This window comes from Zingiber officinale, chromosome 1A (genome assembly GCF_018446385.1).
Source record: "Zingiber officinale cultivar Zhangliang chromosome 1A, Zo_v1.1, whole genome shotgun sequence".
Lineage (NCBI taxonomy): Eukaryota > Viridiplantae > Streptophyta > Magnoliopsida > Zingiberales > Zingiberaceae > Zingiber > Zingiber officinale.
Genome location: NC_055987.1, coordinates 7,471,963 through 7,485,496, shown reverse-complemented (window position 1 = coordinate 7,485,496; position 13,534 = coordinate 7,471,963). Strand labels below are relative to the sequence as shown.

The 13,534-nt window shown below is 41.3% G+C and overlaps 1 protein-coding gene and 1 non-coding gene across 2 annotated transcripts; both read left to right on the top strand.

The window, feature by feature from the left end:
- The first annotated feature begins 11,266 nt into the window (after positions 1-11,266).
- On the top strand, positions 11,267-13,305 carry LOC122016872 (long-chain-fatty-acid--AMP ligase FadD26-like). Its single transcript, XM_042574302.1, has one exon. It carries the CDS (start codon positions 11,267-11,269, stop codon positions 13,178-13,180), a length of 1,914 nt encoding a protein of 637 aa, XP_042430236.1. The 3' UTR covers positions 13,181-13,305.
- A 133-nt stretch (positions 13,306-13,438) lies between these two features.
- LOC122039389 lies at positions 13,439-13,527 on the top strand. The gene has a single exon (XR_006128217.1). It is a non-coding gene; the product is annotated as a small nucleolar RNA U30 (small nucleolar RNA).
- The last annotated feature ends 7 nt before the right edge of the window (positions 13,528-13,534 follow it).

The window sequence follows — 13,534 nt, the reverse complement described above, 5'->3', positions numbered from 1 at the left end:
GCACCTTAGGCGGCAATCAATTCTCTAAAGACAGTCGGTACGTCCGACACTTCGACCAGAGATACACAATTTCTTAACCCTTACTGTTATTAACGTTTATTGCATGCTCGTCATTTATTGGTGCAATTATATATTACTGTATTAGCATAATTAGTTCTATTACAATTACTACAATTTTAGAGAATTGATTGTAGCATCAATAAACATGATGAACGATAGGGTAACGGGGTCTGATGAGGCTAGCGCCCGACCCGAAGGATTTTTCGGGCAAAACTTCAGACGTTGGCAACAACGAATGAAATTTTGGCTTACTACGCTAGGGCTATTCTCCGTTATAGAAACAGACCCTCCTTCACCCAATGAAGAGGAACCTGCCCGTAGTGCTACCTTAGAGAGGTTTAAGCAAAGGGATTATCTCTGCCATGGGAGAATCCTATCTGCCCTCTCAGACGCACTATTTGATGTGTACTGTTCAACCGCTTCAGCTAAAGAGCTGTGGAAATCTTTGGATAAAAAATATAATTCTGAAGATTCTGGTTTAGAAAAGTACACTGCGGCAAAATTCCTAAACTTCAAAATGGTTGAAGGCAAATCTGTGATAGAGCAGACACATGAATTCCAAGTCCAAATTCATGATCTTGCTGAAGGAGATATGTCATTACCTGAAAAATTTCAGGTCTTGTCAATCATCGAAAAATTACCTCCGAGTTGGGAAGATTTTGGCATGACTCTTAAACATCGGAGAGGTAAAATCTCTCTCGAAGATTTGATGATTGCCTTAAATATCGAAGAAGAATATCGGAAGCAACATAAAAATGATAATACAAGAATGCCTATGGATTTTATTCCAAAGGCGAATGTAGTAGTCTCATCTGACAAGAAGAAATTCAAAAAATAGAAAATGAAAAACAAGATGAAACCCAACCCAAAGGTTCAAAAGAAAACTGGAACCAAACATAAGCCTTGCTGGGCATGTGGACAGGTTGGACATTATGCCAAATTCTGCCCTAAGCGAAAGGACAAGGAGAAAAACCAAAGCAATACGTCCAAGGCACAAGTAAATGTCGTGACTGCTAGTGACGACACCAGCGATAGGTTTGTTACCTTCAAACCCGAACTAAACTTGATCTATCAACCCAATGAATGGTTAGTTGATACAGGTGCTAATGTACACTGTTGTGTTGATCGCTCAGCCTTCCTTACTTATCAAGTAATTGAAGGCACTTCCGTGACCATGGGGAACCATTCTGCAACCAGGGTGTTTGGGATAGGACAAGTTGACCTGAGGTTCACCTCTGGAAAAGTCCTGTCACTGCATGAGGTGCATCACGTTCCAACGGTCCGTCGGAATTTGATTAGCGGATCAAAGTTAGTCCGTGCTGGTTATGAGTTGAACTTTAAATGTAATAAAGTTGTAATATTACATTTAGGAACCTTTATTGGAAAATGTTACCTTAATGAAAGTTTATTTAAACTCAATGTAGAAAATGCTACTTTAAATAAATCTTCTGATATTGGTTGTTCGTATAACATTGAGTCTTATGATCTGTGGCATGATAGATTAGGACATGTCAATTTTAATACCGTAAAAAGGATGATGAATCTTGACATGATCCCTAAGCATGCTATAAATGATAAGAAAAAATGTGAAATTTGTGTGCAATATAAACAACCCCGTAAATCCTTCAAATCAGTTGATAGAAATTCTGATATTTTAGAATTGATTCATACTGACTGTTGTGAGTTTAACGGTGTAATAACGAGAGACCATAAAAGGTATTTCATTACCTTCATTGATGACCACTCTCGTTATTGTTATGTTTATTTGCTAAAAACCAAGGATGAAGCTTTAGATAAATTTATGATTTTTAAATCTGAAGCTGAGAATCAAACCGATAAAACTATTAAGAGGTTAAGGTCTAATAGGGGTGGAGAATTTACCTCGAACCTATTTCAAAAATTTTGTCAAGATACAGGTATAATCCATGAGGTAACTGCTCCATATAGTCCCCAATCCAACGGTATAGCAGAACGAAAAAATCGAACCCTTAAAGATATGATTAATTCCATGTTAGACAGTTCTGGGTTACCCAACTTTATGTGGGGGGAGGCTCTATACACTGCATGCCATGTGCTAAATAGAGTCCCAATGAAGTCAAGGGATAAAACCTCATATGAGCTTTGGAAAGGTCGAAGGACAAGTTTGAAATATCTTAAAGTGTGGGGGTGCCTTGCAAAGGTACTAGTACCTGAACACAGAAGGAAAAAAAAACTTGGTCCAAAGACCGTAGATGGTATCTTCTTGGGTTATGCTCAAAATAGTATTGCATATAGGTTCCTGATTATTAAATCAGAAATTCCTGGAATAGATGCAAATGCTATTGTAGAACTTCGCGATGCTACATTTTTTGAGAATATATTTCCTATGAAGACGAGAACACCTCAATCTAGTATTTCTACTAGAAATGAGCCTTCTTCCGTAGAGGTCCCATTATCCGTAGTGGGTACATCTTCCTCAAGTCACTCTAGACTAGATGAATCTAGTGAGTATACAGAACCGAGAAGGAGCAAGAGGCAACGTGTGTCTACGGATTTAGGCCAAGACTTTATCACCTATAATATAGAAGGTGACCCTGTGACATATAGAGATGTTATGGCTTCTCCTGAAGCTAAGCACTGGAAAGAGGCCATTAAAAGTGAAATGGACTCTATTATCTCTAATGCCACTTGGGAGTTGGTAGATTTACCTCCTGGGTGTAACACTATAGGATGTAAATGGGTGTTTAAAAGAAAACTAAAACCTGATGGGTCAGTAGATAAATTCAAATCCCGCCTAGTTGCTAAGGGATTCAAACAAAAAGAAGGGATTGACTATTTTGACACTTATTCTCCTGTTACCAGAATTACTACAATCTGAGTGTTAATCGCATTAGCATCCATATATCATCTTGAGGTCCATCAAATGGATGTCAAAACGGCATTCCTGAATGGAGATCTAGAAGAAGAGATATATATGGATCAGCCTGAGGGATATGTAGTCTCTGGAAATGAGAATAAAGTTTGTAGGTTAGTCAAATCTCTTTATGGTTTGAAGCAAGCCCCAAAGCAGTAGTACGAAAATTTTGATAGAGCTATGCTATCTTTTGGCTTTGAAATAAATGACTCTGATAAATGTGTGTATGCTAAAATGAAAAGTGATAATTGTAGTATCCTATGTTTATATATAGATGATATTCTACTATTTGGAACTAACCTTTCTATTATTAATGAGACTAAGGCCCTCTTAAGTGGTAAGTTTGATATGAAGGATATGGGTTGTGCTGATATGATTTTAGGGCTGAAGTTGACTCGTTCAACTGATGAAATAGGAATTTCTCAATCACTCTATATTGAGAGAGTATTAGAGAAATATGACTATAGCTAAGTTAAATCTGTAGTCACACCCTATGATCCTTCAAAAACTCTTCACAAGAATAAGAGTGGTGTGACAGTGTCTCAATTAAGATACTCACAAATAATAGGTAGTCTAATGTATTTAGCAAATTGTTCTAGACCTGATATTTCTTTTGCTATATCGAAATTGAGCAGGTTTACCAGCTGTCCGGACAGAACGCATTAGGATGCATTAGATAGAGTACTCAGATATCTGAAAGGCACTATATCCTTGGGCTTATGGTATCGGAGATTCCCTGCAGTCCTGGAGGCATATAGTGATGTCAGTTGGATAGCTGACACTGCTGAGTGTAAAGGCGTTACTGGTTATGTCTTTACACTTGGAGGCGGTGCAGTTGCTTGGAGGTCTGTTAAACAGACGATTATAACCCGTTCTACATCTGAGGCAGAATTGTGTGCTTTGGATACCACAGTAACTGAAGCTGATTGGCTTAAGGGTCTTCTTTCTGAAATTCCCTTAATGATGAAGCCAATACCTTCTATTTCAGTGCACTGTGATAATCAAACAACAATAGCTCAGATTAGAAGCTCCAAATATAACCAGAAACAGAAGAGACATGTACGAATAAGATTGAAATCTATTCGTGAGCTAGTGTCTCTTGGAGTGGTGTCATTGGACTTTGTAAGTTCAAAAGACAATATTGCTGATCCACTCACTAAAGGACTTGATTCTGAGAAAATCAAGAGATCCAGTAAGGGAATGGGACTGAGGCCTGTCCTGGTTTCATCTATAGCAGCAACCCAACCTATCTGATTGGAGATCCCAAAAAGTAGGTTAAATGTGGTACAAACAAGCTATAAGGGTGAAACGTAAGCATCAAATTGATTGAGATGTAATCTCATAGTCTCTTCCCTGGATAGATGCTTGACTGCTAGTAAGGATGAGCTTAGGAGCTCTTAATGAGTTCAAGGTCTTAATGACAGGATGCTTGCAGTACATCCTTGGAGAACTCACCTATGTAAGTATAACTGTGAGGTTGCAGTGTGGGGGGTCTAGGCAACTCTCCTTAGCACTTATGAAACAAGATTCGGTGGCATGGCCGTAATGCACCAACCCAGAAGGATTCAACCGTCACCAGTGATGAGTTGTTACCAATTGATCTTCACATATAAAAGGTTTAAGATCAAGACTCTGTTCTCTTCAAACCTATGTGAATAAGATTGGTGTACTTAGGTGAAAATTCAAACCGGAATGTATTTTCACTGAAAGCTCATTGCAACCAAGCCTCAGAACATATCTTTGTTTTTGACTAAAAATAATTTGAATTAGTGGGGGATTGTTGGAATTTTTAATTCAATTCCCTTTAGTCCCACATTGCTAAGTGGAGAAGCTTGGAAGGGCTTATATAGGAAGCCCTTCCATCCTTGCTTAGCAATGATAAGAGGACCTACACGCATGCACGGGCCAAGCCCAAATCGAGTGGATTTGGGGGGTTCGAGCCGGAAATCCATAAACCGGGCGTCACGTGCGCGATTAACGCGCGCAGGGGGGGTGCAAATCCCCAGCCCGTGGGCCTTATGCTCACGGGCGGCCCGGTCTATTTTTGCTGGTTTAGTTCAATCTGAACCAAACCAGTTTGGTTTCCGGTTCTGGTTCGGTTTGAACCAAAACCAAACCAGAGTTTGGTTTCGCGCGTGAGGAAGGGACGCGGACTCTTGTTTGGTCCGCGTGAGGAAGCGAAGCAGCGCTTCGGTTCTGTCCGCGTCGCGTGAGGATGCGAAACAACGCATCCGCGCGTGAGAAGAGGAAGCAGAAGCAAAGTGTGCGTCTCTTCCTCCGCACTGTTTCAAGTGTATAAATACACTTCCTCACTTCCTTCTCAATTCACTCCAGAAAGCAAAACATTCCTTCTCCCTTGCTTTCTACTTCTTCTTCCTTCTTTCTGAGTTCTGAGGCTTGGTTCGCGATCTGAGGTTGAGTCCGAGTGCGGCGCTTGTTTTGGCGTGCACCTACGAGCGACGCGAGCGGTTGTCGGATCTTGGGAGGATTTTGCCGGAGAGCCTCTGCACCTTGGGCGGCAATCAATTCTCTAAAGACAGTCGGCACGTCCGACGGTTCGACCGGAGATACACAATTTCTTAACCCTTACTGTTATTAACGTTTATTGCATGCTCGTCATTTATTGGTGCAATTATAGATTACTGTATTAGCGTAATTAGTTCTATTACAATTACTACATTTTGTTAGGGTTATTCAACTTTCCTTCTAGTCGGCCAACCCGGTCCAATATTTTGTAACCGTTCTCAGAGCATCAAGGGAATATTCCCTGTGCAGTCCATATGGTGAAGCTTCCACCCTTCAAAGCACAAAAGTAGTAGGTCTCATTTGGAAAAGATTGCATTATGTCAGATTGGTGGATCCTATTTTAGTAATGCATCGATATTCATGCGAAGATATAAGGGGTCTCCAGAGTTCACTGTTCTTGACTTTTTTTTTTTTAGCTCCTTACCTGACTTGAGTGTCAGAGTACCTATGCTAAGGACCCCTCCCTGACACAATTACTGATGTTTTCTTCTTTCAATTCTTCTCTTTGACATGTAGGATTAATTCAGTACTAGATTCCTTCTTCCTGGAGTTTTCTTGCAGTCAACCTTGACACCACCTAGCATGCTGTCTGTCTTATCTGATTCAAGACGGAATTAACATACATTTAGCACACAAGGGTGACTCCATCGTGGCCCTTCCCAACTCGCAAAGAGGAGTGAGTAGTGCAAGACTCGGCTCCCATATACGTGAAGGAGCCAAGCCAACTGCCTCAAGGGAGTTGGTGATTTGTTTTTATATTTATTAATTATTACCAATCATACGCTCATGATACTCAGAAGTATCGACAGCTTGCCTAGCTACAAAATCAAAATACTGGTGGTCTTGATCAAAGTGTAAAGGTTTCACTTTTCCTTGGTAGAAAGTATCTATATGTTAATATGGCATGGGATTTCTCGTGTATCCTCAGCAATTTATTGTCTCTATCGAAAAGTTGGATGTTCGCTAATATTTCAACATCGTAATATTCCATTTTGATTACTCCATGTTGTGTTTAGTTTAAGTAACGTCGATCAAGCTTCACTTGGTATGATAATCTCTTAGGGCATCTCAAACAGGTTTTTTCGTGGTTTTCCTTTTCGAAACTCGTGTTAAAAATCTGGCCACCATTGTGGCTAGGTTTTTTTTAAAAAACCTTTGGTTGGTTTCAAAATATCGAACGATTTTTTAGAGATGGTGGGTCATAGGTAAAAAAAATAATTTTTTAATGTGGTTTAGCTATTTTTTCGAGTTGTATTTTTTCAACATTTCCGAACCGTTATTTTTTCTACTGCTAGCTTTTCTACCATTTTTTCTTGTTATTTTTTCCCAACCATTTTTCCCCCCACGGTTTGCAATGGCTAAGTTTGGATTATATATATCTACCATTTCTTTTACGTTTTTCTCATTCATTCTACACCCCAATCATATCATTCCATTCTTATTTTTTTTAATCCATTTCATCCTCTATTCTTCTAAATAGATCCAAATTATAATGGATCTTTAAGAAATATTTTCAATTCTGAACGTGTAACTTCGCAAAGTTCATGCAATCGTCTAAATGTTCAATATTCTCAATTTTCTACTTTCACTATTCTCAAAATTTTTCAAATGTTCCATACATTCCATAATTTCTTCTAAATTTTTTCAAAACTTACCGGCTCCTCCAAATAATGTTCTTCAACCTCCATTTTATATGTATCATCCCGAATATTGGTAGTCCATGGCAAGTCAATTTGTAATGTCACCCCTTATTATGAAATTTCTTCTCCACAACTATCATTCATGTTCTTGAACGAATCAAGTAGGACTAGCATAGACATATTCAAGACCAACAAAGAATCAGTGTCACTATTTAAGATTCCAGAGTTGACCAATGAAGCGAGTTTGGATGTGCATGACATCAAACGAGCCAAGTGGTCAATGGATGAAGAGATACACTTTGCAAAGGCATGGATCAATATTAGCACTCATTCAATCATTGGTAATGATCAAAAGGAACAAACTTTCTAAAAACGAATCAGATTTCTACAAGTATCGGTCTGATGGATTTATGGAGTGACTTGCGGTGAAGGTAAAATCACATTTCTATAGGCTCCATCCGATGGTGAATGAATTTACAACCATATACAATAACTTTTATACATATCATGAAAGCAGGTGAAGCGATGAGGATGTGCTTATGAGAGAACATAAAATGTGGTAGGAAAATCATTACAACAAGTCATTCAATTATAAACATGTTTGGTGAGTTCTCAAATTTTATGAGAAATATGTTTCACAGAAAGTTGGTCATTATGTCAACAAACAATCTAAGACCTCAGAATCAAAGAGACACACATCCTCATTCAATCTGAATACTCTTATAGACTTAGATGATTGTGAAGTTCATACTCATCTAATAAGGCAAATGGCAGTGAAAAGGAAAGGCAAATCTAAAACTAGAGATATTGATGACATGGAATTCAATAATAGGTGGCAAAAAATGGAAGAATTACAAAGAAAGTGAATTGAGATGCAAAAACATGAGATCACAATGAAAGAATATGAAATATTTATGAAGGATACTAGTGAGATAACAAAAGTCAGATTAAGTTATATTCTAAATTTTGTAAAAGCATTAAAAAGATATATGATATATAGTGAATGTTTTTAAGATGATCTTTACAAAAAAAAAATTATTTTTTTTTTATTTTATTTATGCAATTTATTTTTATCTATATTAATGTTATTTGTATTGAAATGAGTTTACTAAAACGAGGAGAAATCATTATAAAAACTAGTCGTTATAAAACTAGTCCTTACAAATACTGTAAGTACCCCGGGGTAAATTTTGATATGATCAACTGAGTTAAGTTAGGTCTTGTGGTGTTTTGATCTTTGTGTCTAAGTGTGCAGGAATTTAAGAACATAAGAAGTCGAGATGAAGACATAGTGGACGAGAGGGATGGCACAGGAATCGAGTAAATAGGTTCAGTGCATCTAAGGGACGAAAAGCTACAAAAGAGTACATCAGTGGAGCGAGAAGGACGTGCGCGGTGCTTCCTAGGGATGAGAACCCAGAACGGAAGACTGCTCAAGGAGAGAAGGCCAGAGTTGGGTTCGATGAGCTCAACTCTGGAATGCCGAAGGATCACTCAAGCGACTAAAGAAGAAGCCAACGACTAGAGAAGATGTCGGACGATCAGCGCATAACTGACTAATCTGAGCACCCAAACAAGATGGTCTGAGTGGCCGAACTATTCTGGTGCTCAACAAGTACCTCATCGAAGTGGATCAACTTCGGATCCACGTCAGCAATTCGGGCGCCCGAAAATAGTCTAGGCATCCAGGAGTGGATAAATGCTTATCCCTTTACCATTGTGATACCATTGCGAAGTGGATTGAGAAGACAGTTAGGCGACCAGTTGGGGCGCCCGAATCAAGTTCAGGCGCTCGAATTGTGCCACGTTATCAAACTGTCACTTTGACCAATGAGCCTATAAAAAGGAGCCCTAGTGCTCGAGATTTAACACAACACTTGTATTCGAGTCATTTCTTTCTATTTTCATTGTTTTGAGCTGTAAATTATTATGTGAGGCTTCTCCACCTCCAAGAGTTTGCTCGAAGGAGTTCGACTAGTGTACTTCTTTTATTTTTAGATTAGCAACCTCTCCGGTTGCAAACAAAGTAAATCAGGTAGCCTCATTGCATTTTATGCAATTTAATTTTTTTTCTAATAAGTGTTTCTAATTAAAGTCCATAGTTCCGAGAAGGGTGTATTTGTAATTTCAGGCAATTCACCTCTCCCCCTCTTGTCGGTCACACCGGGACCAACATATACTTCTATATATTTATGTATAGAAGTTATAATCCTCCATTCTACTAACATTTTCTTCTCAAACCAGATTGATAGTATTTCAAATCTCACGCGCTCTAAGTGTTCTATTCTCCGTGATTAGTGGAGAAATTTTTTAATGAATTCAGATGATGACTTGGATCAAATGACATTAATACTACTTAATTATGAGAAAATGAAAGTTCTAGTAGCTCAAAGTTCTTTCGGTACAATTCATAGAAGGTATTTAAATCGAGATTGTGAAGCCGAACATGATCACCTCTTGAATGATTAATTCTTTGATCAACCGGTATATCCTGATGAAGTATTCCGATGATGATTTCGAATGCGAAAAGGGTTATTCCTTAGCACAGTAAATGCCTTGCGAAAACATTCAGAATATTTTGAATGGAAGGTTGATGCAACGGGAAGACGTAGTTTGTCACCCCTTAAGAAATGCACAGTTGTTATTCGTCAATTAGCGTATGGATCCCCTGCTGATATTTGTGATGAGTACCTATAAATGGGTGAAATAACTACTCTAAATTGCTTGGTCAACATCTGTCGATGTGTGATTGAAGTATTTTGGTCATAATACTTAAGAAGACTTAATGTTTCTGACATCCCACGTTTGCTTGAAATGTATGAACAGAGACACGACTTTGCTGACATATTAGGTAGTCTTGATTGTATACATTGGGAATCGAGAAATTGCCTCATTACTAAGAAAGACCAGTTAAATCGAGATGATCATAGATCCCAACAATTGTGCTTGAAGCGGTTATATCTACAGACTTATGGATATGACATGCTTTTATTGGAATCACGAGAACACATAATGATTTTAATGTGTTTAATGAATCACCTTTATTCAATAACGTTTTACAAGGAAATGTACCATAAGTTAATTTTATAACAAATAATACATAATATATAAAAGGGTATTATTTAAGTGATGGGAGCTATTCAGAATAGGCAACTTTTGTTAAGAACTTTCTGTGCCCCAAGATTCCAAGAGAAAGTGTTTCAAGAAAAGACAAGAAGCTTCAAGAAAGGACATCAAGCGAACACTTAGGGTGCTCCAATTTCATTGGACAATGATCATAGATTCAAGATAATTTTAGTTCAAGAATAATTTGAAAGATATCATGTATACGTATATTATTTTACACAATATAATTATTAAAGATGATCGAATGATGCAGAAGATCCTCTGATACGGATATTTTAAGATTCTATCCAAGAATTTCAAAAATACCTTTACAAAAATTACGAACTACCTAATAATTAAATGCATCATCAATTTTAAATCGTCTTAATTGGCCATATTAAAACATGTTACAAGTGCCCTGAGTATGATTAGTGAAAAATTAATTTTTATAAATTATTTATAATAATTTAGTATTTAATATTGATCTTCTCCTTTTTGAAAATTTATAAATTTTTAATATTATTTTCCAGCCGCGCGACTCTGATTAACGGGACGGGACGGGACGTTGGAGCCAGGCTGCCAGCTCTATGAGAGAGACTGCCTCCATCCCCTCAAAAATACAATTTAATCAACTCGTATATGCCTGGCTGCTTCCCTTGGCATAATCGTATGGAACTTTTGATGTCATTCTACATATCTAAAGGAATCCAGCCACTGCTCGCGGCATCTTCTTTCATCCCCTGCAAAAAACACCTTCCGATCCTCACATAATACACTCTCCATTCCAATCAGTTCCCTAATTAAATATATATAACCGTGTCCAGATCAACTATTATTTACGTTGATGAGGACGACCTGCGCCGGCGAGTAGTGTATGCAATCTAGGAGAAGGCAGCATATCCTCTTCAGAATATCCATTATCCTTTTAATTGTTTTTTCAGATGTTGACTTCTTCACTCTACTATATAAGTCAGCACCAAGAATGTGCTGTTGTGTGCTCAAACATAGTCAGTATTCCAGTGTTGTTTATAATTTACAAGGAATGTCCTGCGAGAATTATGACCCCTGCTTCCCCGACCAGCCCGTGGTGGATCGATACCTTCCCATTTGGGCAAGCCAGCCAAGTTTCTCGAACAAACCTGCGTTTGTATGGGCCAAGGATTCACCCAGTGGCTTGACATGGACCTCGTTGACGTATTCCGACCTCAACGCTGGAGTGGAAGCCATGGCGTCTAAGCTCCTCTGCTCCCTTAACAGGGGCGACGTCATTCTCGTTCTCTGCTCTCCGGGTCTACGGCTCGTTAAGGTAATCTTCGCTTGCCAACGAGCCGGTCTCGTCGCCGTTCCCCTCGTCCCGCCTGATCTTTCCCTCGCCGGCAGTGGCGCCGCCCACCACCACCTTCTTCGAGCCATCTCCCAGGCCAAGCCCAAGGCTGCCGTCGCCGACCGGAGCTATGTTGAAGCCGTGAGAAGCTCTGCGTCGAGTGCCAATGATGAGCTCGTTCGCTCGACGAAGAAGCTTCAGTGGCTTTCCGTCGAACACTTGGAGGATAGCGTGAGTTATTCTTCGAGCTCGAGCTACTCAGGCTGCGGGCCGGATGACACCTACCTCATACAGTACACCTCCGGCGCGACCGGGGTACCGAAGCCGGTGCTGGTCACCGCCGGAGCGGCCGCGCACAACGTTCGCGCGGCGAGAACGGCCTACGACCTCCAGCCGAGCAGTGTGATCGTCTCGTGGCTGCCGCAGTATCACGACTGCGGCCTGATGTTCCTTCTCCTGACCGTCGTCTCCGGCGCCACGTGCGTCCTGGCCTCGCCGGTCGCTTTCCTGCACCGCCCTCGCCTCTGGCTGGAGCTCGTAACGGAGTTCCGTGCCACGTGCACGCCCGTGCCGGCCTTCGCTCTGCCTCTGACGGTCAAGCGAGGCAGCTGCGACCACGGGAAGCTTCCGCTCAAATTAGGGAGCCTGACGAACTTGATCGTCATTAACGAGCCGGTGTACAAATCTCCCGTCGACGAGTTCATCGAAGAATTCTCCGCTGCTGGAATCGAGCCATCATGCATCTCCCCGTCTTACGGACTGGCGGAGAACTGCACGTACGTGTCCACGTCGTGGCCGAGAGAAGAATTAGGCGGAGCAAATCGCTACCCGAACATGCCGTCCTACAAACAGCTACTGCCTTCGGCCAGGCTGGGCAAACCCTACGCCGAAGAGGACATTGTCATCGTCGTGGTCGACGAAGCGACCTTCGAACCGGTAGAAGACGGCGTGGAGGGAGAGATATGGGTGTCGTCGGCGAGCAACGCGTCTGGCTACCTCGGCCACCCGTCCCTAACCCGTGAAGTGTTCAACGCCCGGATTCTTGGAACAGCGAGCCGGTGCTTCGTGAGGACCGGCGACAGAGGAGTCGTCAGAGGAAAGGAGAGGTACCTGTACGTCACCGGCAGGTCATCGGACGTGATCGTGTCGGGCGAGAAGCGACTCCTCCACCCGCACTACATCGAGCGCGCGGCGCACGGAAGCAGCCCGAGGCATCTTCGCGGCGGGTGCATCGTGGCGTTCGGGGAAGATGGAGGGCGGGTGACGGCAGCAGCGGTGCTGGTGGCGGAGCTGCAGGGGAATGGATTGGGCATGGAGACGTGCAGGAAGATATGCGAGGCAATAAGAGAAGGCGTGAGGAAGGAGGAGGAGGGAGTATCAGTGGGCCGGGTGGTGCTCGTGGAGAAGGGGAGCATTCCCAAAACCACGTCCGGAAAACCGAGGAGATGGCTGGCGAAGCGAATGCTGATGGAAGGCAGCATGCCCTTCGTGTTCGAGGCGAGATTCGAGGATATCCGCCAAGTGTCTGACGGAGAAGGTCGAGGGGGGCGAGGAATTGCACACGGAAAAGTAGCTTCGTCTTCGGCCGGCGGAGGCGGAAGGTTCAAGTTCCTTCCATTTTCCTGTCTCTGAGAAGAAAAGCCGGTTTTGAGATCCACATTTTATGCAATTTGAATAAATCAATGTACATAATTGCAAAATTAGCCATTTGACTGTAATTTATCGGCCCGTTGGCCCGGTTCTTGTGTGCGAGTGAATCACGAGTTCATTCGCTCTATAAATAAATTGGGGGTCTCCGTCTCTGAATTAGGGTTTCGGTCGTCTCCTGCCGCCGCATGGTAAATCGTTCTATCTCTGCCTCTAAAATGTGGATTGGAAGTTGGTGGAGTGTGCGATGATGACGGTTATTTTCATCTCGTTAATCTGATCTCTTCTTTAACAGTGAGGACAGCATTAGATCCATTCAAACCTCTCTGAGCACCTCCT